Source organism: Accipiter gentilis, chromosome 23 (assembly GCF_929443795.1).
Source record: "Accipiter gentilis chromosome 23, bAccGen1.1, whole genome shotgun sequence".
Classification (NCBI taxonomy): domain Eukaryota; kingdom Metazoa; phylum Chordata; class Aves; order Accipitriformes; family Accipitridae; genus Astur; species Astur gentilis.
Window position 1 is genome coordinate 572,956 of NC_064902.1, and position 9,117 is coordinate 582,072.

Sequence of the window (9,117 nt, forward strand, 5' to 3'; positions counted from 1 at the left end):
GGATCCATCATGCCTCTTGCAGCAGAGTTCAAGAACAAGCTGATCCCATCCCCTCGTTTTCCTGAACGAGTTGTGTGTAGTTTACTGAGCATCTTTTCAGCAACTCTGCCATTTCTGTCTGCCACTGCTGCTACTCTGCCCACACCATCCACTGCTGGGTTATTTGCTGCCTGGGTCAGTAAACTGTGCTGCCTTACCCCACAGCTGGGAAAATCCTCCTTTCCCGGTGTGAAAAGGTGGGGTGCAGGATGGATCGGTGACCGCCAGCGCTGCATATGCACACAGCTGGCAAATGCAGAGTCCCAGCCTGCGGTCCCTTCTGGGAGGGCCAGGCAGTAGCCAAGTTGGGCTTCACAGGCTAGCACAAGCCACGACACGACTGCGCTGCAGTGGCATCGCTGGCAGCTCTGCAAATAACACCTCAGATCTCATGGAGCACAACTGGCTCTTGTGCTCCCAACAGTGCTCTGCTAACCAAGCAAGGACTTTCCTTCTGCACCGGTCTCAGCATTCAAGTGTTCTTAGTAATACTCTCCAGATAGCGCAGCATTAAATTGAAACTGGGGACTCATTTGATGGAAAACAAACAAGTAACATCTGCCCCAACCTCAAATAAAACCAACCTCACAAGTCTTTTCAAGGTCTGCATCAGCTTTTACAGAGACACAATTATTTGCCCCACTACTGCCAACTGGTTTCCATGCTTGGAGAAGTGAGTCCGTATGTTAGAGCACAAGTTGTTTGCAAAACGCCTGATGTGCAAATAAAATGGATTAGAAAGTTCCGTACCCTCACCAGAGCAAATGAAACAGAAATAACTTTTTCCTTCATGCTTACAGGTTCCAGGAGGAGTGGATTCGGGACATCATGGCTCCTGGGTGTTGCAAAGGCAACGATCATCTGCCTGTGTTAACCAAGAGCAGTAGCGCACCTGTGAGACACGCCGTACCAGGACACAACACTGCAGTACGGACAGTGAATTCAATACATGTCGTTGAAGTCTATGGACATAAAGATAGTTATAACAAACCAAGCTGTCAGATACCTGGATAGCTGATGGCTGAAATACAATTGCTCCTCTGGACCAAAATGAAATTTGCATAGAAATACGTGCCTTAAAGACAACATAGAAAGTTAATTATTCATTTGAATTTGAAAGTTTTCTATATTCCAAGATGGTTATTTAACAGAAATGCTTCAAGGTCTGATACAAATAAAAAAAATGGACGTTGAGGCTGGCAGTCCATAGCCATTCTCTACGGTGTGCTATGTATTGTGACCATGGCAAAAGCATAATATCATTCTTCTGTACCTCTAGAGAGAAATGGTAGCCAGTTTGTATAGTTGCTTCATACAAAGTCACTGATGATAATTAGACATGCATAAGATTGCAACTTTCTTTTAACCAGTGTTTTTTGTAAGCATTTCAGAATGAAAAATCCCCCATATTTTTACACAGTAGTATGTTAGAACTACAATAAAATTTTGTTTTTAATTAAAAGCCCCTGTTGTTTTGTATCAGGAAGGCCTTTTTGTTTAATTCATCTGCTCCGCATTTAGAGACAATGTGAGACTGGGTGCAGTAGAGGCACATCTCCAGATCCACCAGCCCGTCGGAAAGGGGAGAGCAGACGGAGGGATGTGCAGCCTTGCTGTGGCCCACTTTGCCCTGCGAGGGAGCAAACCGTTGACCACCTAGAGCTGGCGTATCTGTCGCAGCACAAGAGAGCAGCCAGTGTGCTGGGTTGCAGCTGGGGAAGGCGGCGCAGCCTTCCTGGAGCAGCAGCCCTGTGAGAATGCTCCATATAAAGGGGTGATGTCATTTTTTGGAAACCTGCCTTCTTTTCCTGTTATCAATCTGTTCGCTGTGTGAGGAAACAAGGAGGGGGTGGGTCTTATTTTGTCCATTTTGAATAGTTAAGTAACTGATATGGCTCTTATTCTGCTGTTTATATGCACGCACATGTATATCTTAGAGTTACAGTGTAGTTATTTTTGTTCAAGTTGAAGCCTTATTTATTCTCCGGTCATCAGCTGTCTAATGGGTATTGTCGCATTCCTGTCATCATGGAGATATGATCTTATAGCAAGCTCCAGTAATTGTTTTATTGTATATGCCGCTTGTTATGAATCAGGTATCCTCTTAAGACCTTCAGTTCTGAGGTTTCGGGTTTGAAATTCAAATTATTGTAGCTTGCTGGCAGGCCTAGAAATGCCCTGTTCATCCTGGCCATACTCACCAGAGATCAAAAACACATGCTTGAACTTCAGCTATGTGGAAGTTGCAGCAAAGGAGCCTTTTTTGTTGTTCCTAATAAGCTCGGTTCTTCTATACATGACAGCAGGCTGCAGCCCTGCAATGCACTTCGTAATATGTGCTGCAAAAAGGAGAATGGATATACTTCTCAACATTCATTCCAATTAAGTTGTCAATTCATTAAATTAATACTAGGCAATGTTTATCAGGACACATTTGTGCTGCGAACCATTTTGCCTGCAGTTTTTCGGTACCCTGCCAGACCCAGCCAGCTTCTGTACCCAGATGCACTCTTGCATCCGATGTGCAATGTTTGCTTCTGGCTGCGTGTGGGGCTGGCACCGGTGCCGTTGCCTGTCCCATGCCACCAGCCCAGCTGCTGCCGAGCCAGGCAGCTCACAGGGTTGCTGGTGATGTTTGGGAGGATGCAAAGGGGTCAGAAAGATTTTGAGAAAACGTGTTCTAAAGTCTTGGCGCAAGGCAGTCCCTAAGAGGGGCCAGCTGGAAGCCCTAGCAGGGTGCCCTCAAGTGGAAAATGAGATGCAAGGATGTGAAATCTCTGCACAAAGCTATGCACTCCAGCCATCAAAGCAGCAGCTCTTCCTCACTGCTGGCGCAGGGTTTTCTGGCAGGACGGCTGGGAATGGCTGGGCTTCATTTGCCAGAGGAAAGCACTCCCGGGTCCTGTTTGAGAGAGAAGGCTTGAATAGCATCAGTGGTGAAAGTCCACAGGTGGATGAGAATAAAATCAAAATGTGTGAAAGGAGCATAGAGACAAACAAAGGCTGGGAAAACCAGCCAAGCATCCGAGATGCTCCTGTACATATGGCTGGTACATTAAAATTAAATGCAAAGAAGTTAAAGACTCTCCACATAATAAAAGGTAAAACTGAATTAAGAATTACTAGTGCTTGTGGGACAAATGGTAGGACTAGGATCTTGGCATGGTAAATGATAGCTTGTTCCAAGTAGGACACATGAGAAGAAAGGTCTATACATTCTCTGAAGTTCAGCATGAGGTGAAATGCTCATTAATTAATGCCTGTGGTTGGAGAACGAAGGGTGAAGGAGCGTGGATCATGGGCTACTGGGTGTTCAGCGCTGTTTCTGCAGTTAGGAGGAGGAGCTGGGAGAAGAAGTTTACCTGGGGAAACCATCTTTAATACTGGGTGACGTTATTTGTCTCATTCTCTGCTGGAAGAGTGTACAACCATGAGGAGATTGAATGTATGTCTTGGTGACTGCTTTATTTCTGAAGGTGATGGGAAGTGGGGTGGCAGTTGCTTCTGCCTATAGCAGGGAAAAACTTGTTAAAAATCAAAAGTGACATTTGGGTGAACGTGAAAATAAGTGACATTACATTTTTAAGAAAAAGAGGAAGAGCAGCAGAGTAAGGAAAAATGGGCTTCAAAAAGGCAAATTTTGACATACTGAAATAACAAGTATAAAGGATCTATGCTGAAACAATCTGATAGATGGAGCGCAGGAGAGCTGGCATTCACTAGCAGAGACTGTTTAAAGGCATGCCAGACAAACCTGATGCAGAGGACAGCAAAAAGTCTGATACAGCTGCTTCAGGAACTCTGAGGACATGAAAATCAGAGTGGAAAAACTCAAAAAATGGAAATGTGGCAGATGACTGAGGAGCACCACAAAAAGAGGTGAGTGGAGTTGTTCAGAAAGGTAAGAGGTAATGTGAGTTACAGCAAACAAGGGAAATGAAAGAAGAGAACACAGTGGAAGAAACAGAGTAAAACTACAGGTAAGGTATTGCTTGGGAAAAGCAAAAACAGACCAAGAGATGACAACCACTTAATGACTACTTTGGATCACGCACCATTGAAATGTTCACTGGTTAATGCAATTAATTTCAACACAGGACTGGGACAGCAGCCTAGAATAAAGCAAGAAAAAGATCACAATATTAAGATAAGTTTAATTCCATGATGAAATTCTTCCTAAAGCACTAAGGAATCAGCTAAGCAATCATTGATGCGACTTCAGGAAACTGTGAAGGGACAAGGGAGGTCTTAGAAGATAGGAAAGGGCAAATTAACCTTAATAAGGGGCAAGTAGAAAACGTCAAGAAGTAGCAGAATGAAGGTGCATCTCCAATATTAAGAAAGAGTGTAGGACAAATGATTAAACAATCAGTTTGCAAAGAAGGCACATCTCAGCCTAGGATTAAACAGAGTTGTAGGCATGGGAGGGAACTGTTCTGTACTAGTAGTATCATGCCTGACTTTTCAAAAGCAGATAAGGTACATGTGTGAAGGGTGGCCCAGTTATGCTTCATCCTGCCTCTCTGCAGCTCTTCTGAATTTTCTTCCTGTTCCACATCTTTGTGATTATGTTAATTGGATTTCATGATTTAGCTCCCTGGCATTTTAATTTTATCACATGACTTTAAAATGCAATAATATGATTGCAAGTCACTGAGTCAAATAAATTCACTTCTTGGGATGTCTGGGTGAACACACTGTGTGAGAAGGGAGCCCAGTTACCCTGTTCTACAGATGAGGCCAATCCGAGTAATGTTTGATGGGGGAAAGGAAAACCTTGAGATGGGAAGGACATTGATAGCCATGGGAAGCAACAGAGAACGTAGGTAAATTTACCATCTTTGTGCCAGAGCATTGGATTACTATCATTTATTTAGGCGTCTAACACAAGAGGCAGCAAAGTTACAACAAGATAAGGAAACAACACCCATACTGTTTTTGTAAGATTTGTGCCTCGGTTCCCTCTGGGACTGTGCTTAGTTTATGACGGCTGCACCCCCTGGAGTTAGCTTTATTGCTCATGTAAACATTATTTATTGTCAGAAGAAAAATAAGTGCTGTGCAGGAAGGAGATGAAAGCAGCTGAGAATCTCAAATAGACATTTAAAAACTCATATTTATTAAGTTAACCCTTAAATATTTGCCAGCCAGTGGTTTCAAATGGATTCAGGCTCCCACTTCTGCTACAGAAGACTTGCATTTCCTTGTATTTTTATGGAGCTGATGGCTTGCACTTAAAGAACAAGTTAAAATGCTACAATCTACATAAACAAGCACAAGACAGCCCCCTTCCTGCATGGATGCTTATAAATTAATTGATGTACATTACAGTATGACAGGCTAATTCTTCACAGATTTAAAAACTGGCAACAGTGTTTATCAGAGCAATTGCTTATTTGCATTCCCTCACCCTGTATTTTAAAACTGTTTTCCTAGAGCAGGTAACTCTGCTAAGGCTGTTGCACTCGTCTGTTGTTAAGCTTTGACTGCTTGCAGAAAACCAGAAGACAGTTTTTAAGATCCTATGCTAAATACTAAACAGGGAATGGTTTTGAAGGCAGCTTACTACTATTTGCTAGAGGGTATCTGATCCTTACTTCCTTTTAAATGAAAATTCATTCTTTGAGACAAAGGAAAGAATGCATTTGCCATGCTGGAAGCCTGCAGTGCCTGAACCTGGGAAGTGCTGAGTGCTCTGCATGGGAACCCACTGAACCCCGTACCTGCAGCAGTAAGTCCTTACAGAAATACCTCCTGTGGGGAACACGTACTTGTATTTGTGGGATATCACAGCGTACAGTGTTGCCAGATCCTGTGATTTTTGTCACAAGTCTCGTGATATTTTCTTAAGCCACAAATGGTAGAATCGGATGAATATGTGAAAATCACAGCTTCTATTTGAAAGGAAAAGTGTCTCACCTTGAGTTTAAAGGGAGAAGTTTCGGTCCTGAAGTGTCAAACAACAGAAAAAACACACAAATCTCTTAAGTTTCTTTGATGGTAGTGACATGATTTGGGGGAAGCCTGACTCATGCATGATTCATGAATACTTAAGCTATCAATGTATGTATGTATGACCTTGACATGTCTTGAAATAAAGGGAGCGACTACATTATGATCTGGATGGAGCAATGGAGCTTGGGATGGACACTAGAGTATCTACCATAGAGTTAACATTGCTTTCATGGAGACTTCCACATGGATTTTTGGCCATGCAGGCTTTCTCCGGGACACCTGCCCCTTGGGTATTATCCTGGAAGTCTCTAAAGATGTTGTTTTCCTCAGCATGCTCTGCCACTGACAGTCTAACTTTTGGTTATGGGCTAGTATTGTTTAAAGTTTCCATGAGAAACCCAGAGAAGAGGCAGGACTGTGAAACTGATGGCATGTGACAACCTGCAGGAGGTGGCTGATACCACTGGTCTGAAACAGCATGGCATGGAAAAGCAGGAGTCCTCTGGTTATACCAGACATTGGCTGTAAGAACAGGATATAAATGACTGATGATCAGGCAGAGATCTCTAACAATTTTGCTTCCAAAACACCCCAGTCATCAGTGATGTCTTGGAAGCAGAGTAACTAAATGAATCTGCTCTAACTTACTGTCAGATGCAAATGGCTTTTGCAACTGTTTACTTTCTTTTAACAATATCACGCAGCACAACTTTTAATAACTTTAATTAAAGGGTAGATGTAATTGAATCTTCCGCTTGGAAGGACCAAGAAGAAAATTTGGCAACATGCCAGCTGGTAGCTTTTGAGATGACTTACAATTGTACCCTTTCATAACATTGATAGCTCAGCATGAAGCTGTTGAACTGTGATATGTGTTTTATTTTGTTTAGGGATTTCTTAAGTGTTCTGTGGAAGTTTCAGGGAAGATCCACATAAATGCTACCTGATGACATCTGACACAGTTTACAAGTTATCTGCAGAATTTACACTACTTTAAATACCGCAGTGCAGTACTTCTTATGCCCAGAAAAAACACCTGAGGCAAGAGTAGAAAGCAATGTCACCATGAGCACCTTGCAGGTGGAGGACCTCCAGCCAGAGCTCAGACCTGCACACTCCTCTGGCTTGCTTCAGAAAGGTGGCTACACTTGATTGCGTTTATAGGCCTGTTTCATCTTCAGCACATTTAGTAACTGTTGAGAAGTTTAAGATCTTTTTTTGGGGGGGGGGGGGCAGTAGGGTAGGGTAACCCACAAATGATCAGAAGTCCAGAAAAGCTAGTGATATATGTTCAAAATATCCTTGGGACTTGTTTCCCCTCATCTTGGGCTTGTTTCCCCACAAGAAACAGCTTGACAAGTCAGCCCAAAGGCAAGAGCCAGATAACAACCTCCAACAGGGGTAAAGCAAGGTTCCTCTATGACATTTTAATGAACTCTTGCTATGGGGTGGAACAGTACCTTTCAGATTTCAGGTGGTATTTTGAGCTACACCTCGTAACACATGACTATGTAAAATCTGATCAACTCCTGTCTCCCTAAAAGTGATAACAAGGAACCTCATTTGTTTCTTCCTTCAGTAACCTGAGCAGGTGACCTTTTCTACTTATTTTTTAAGGACTATTATGAAGAAAGAGATTATTGAGAGAGCCCATGTTGAAAGGCTCTTGTATAATTATTCCACAACCAATAGCCGTTTCTATTGTCACTGCACCCAGAACGTATCAGCTGGTGGGAACACTGTGTAGTCCCCAGCACCCTGCACATCAAGATGTTTCAAAAGCCAGTCTCCATTCCTAGTAGCTAATGCTAATGCAATGATGGAAACACGAAACTCCTCTGGCACAGCAGCAAGCGAGGCAGTGAAAGTTCATCTGGTGTAAAGCAGAGCAGAAGCAGCTTGTTCCCTGATGCTATACTTAAGCATGTGTGTGTTCAGACTGCTCATGTGTTTCAAGGTCAAGGTCAAGGTCATGCAGTCTGCAGTGGCTTCTAATCCATGCCCAGATGCTGGCCTTTAATTCATAAATCCTGTGTGTTGCACGTTGGCTGCATACCATCCTTTCTGTCCTTCCTGGCCTGTGGTGTCAGGTGAGGCACTGAGCTGGCAGGGTGATGATTTCCATGTGAGGAGACCATAGACAAAGTGGCTTTGTTCTCTCCCTGGAGCTCTGCTGAATGTCAGTTGCCAAACCTGTCAGCTGTTTATTTATACACCTATTTTAAGGGGAGGATGCTCAAATGGCTTTATTTGCTTCCTGCCTTCAAAGAATTTCAATGTTTTGGGTTTTTTTAGAAAAAAAAATTTAGTTGAGTATTTTTTCTCATGTGTATAATTTGATTTGTATTTTATAAGGGAGCAGATATTGAGCTAAGTGCGGTTTTGAACATGTATGTGAAGCTGGCTGTTCATTATCCCATGTACAACCTAACAGCCAACACAGTAACTTCTGTAATATTTTCAAGATGATTTATGATCAGTATACAAGGGCTTATTCTATATACTGACTTTTTCATTGTGCCAGGAATAAAGAGGTACTTAAGTTTTCCATTATCTGCATCATCTTCTTGTTTTACTAATGCCACCAAAATTTCCAAGGATAGGGTGTCATACAGCAGAATCGAGGTGCATGTAATTCACTCATGTAATGAATACAAGAAGTTAAAACTGACCAGGAATTTCCAGACCTGTGGATGCTCCAGGCTGTGATTTCACCTGTCAGTTCTGTTCACATCTAATACTTTGGCTTTGCTGGTCAGGAATAAGGAGCTGAGAACTTGCGGCACAGCTTCTGCCTTTGCGTTTGGAGTCAGAATCGTTTTTTTCGTCTCCTTCTAACCAACAAAGAAATAAAAGGTGATTATCCCAATAAAAATACTATGACTATATGAATAAGACTGGAAAATTACCCATTCTATATGCAAAGCAATCCTAGAAATTATTAGCACAAAAAAATATATAAACCCCATAACTCTGAGTAAACAAACATCTTGGTTTTCAGAGCTGATTACACGTCCCCTAAAATCAACAGGAAACTGCTGCCGGCCCCCAGGAGCAAAGGAGCAGCCCCACGTTTGCACTGCCGGGGTCTGTGCTCCCAGCAGCCGTGACCCACAGACATCC

At 42.8% G+C, this 9,117-nt stretch overlaps 1 protein-coding gene and 1 long non-coding RNA gene across 9 annotated transcripts in view; one reads left to right on the forward strand and one right to left on the reverse strand.

Moving 5' to 3' along the window:
• The window catches only part of SUSD3 (sushi domain containing 3), a 35,511-nt gene extending 33,720 nt beyond the window's left edge, over positions 1-1,791 (forward strand). For 6 of the 8 annotated variants that reach the window (XM_049826295.1, XM_049826297.1, XM_049826300.1 and 3 more), the window contains one exon: positions 840-1,029. In XM_049826295.1, the coding sequence (XP_049682252.1) occupies positions 840-913 (74 nt within the window). In that variant the 3' untranslated portion in view covers positions 914-1,029. Of the gene's footprint in view, positions 1-839 lie in introns of all 8 variants that reach the window. The other 2 variants (XM_049826296.1, XM_049826298.1) reach the window with 2 other exon arrangements.
• A 686-nt stretch (positions 1,792-2,477) lies between these two features.
• On the reverse strand, positions 2,478-8,816 carry LOC126049621 (uncharacterized). The gene is made up of 4 exons (XR_007509276.1): positions 8,667-8,816; positions 4,095-4,151; positions 3,402-3,547; positions 2,478-2,941 (listed from the first exon to the last, which is right to left on the reverse strand). It is a non-coding gene; the product is annotated as an uncharacterized LOC126049621 (long non-coding RNA).
• Positions 8,817-9,117: the final 301 nt, after the last annotated feature.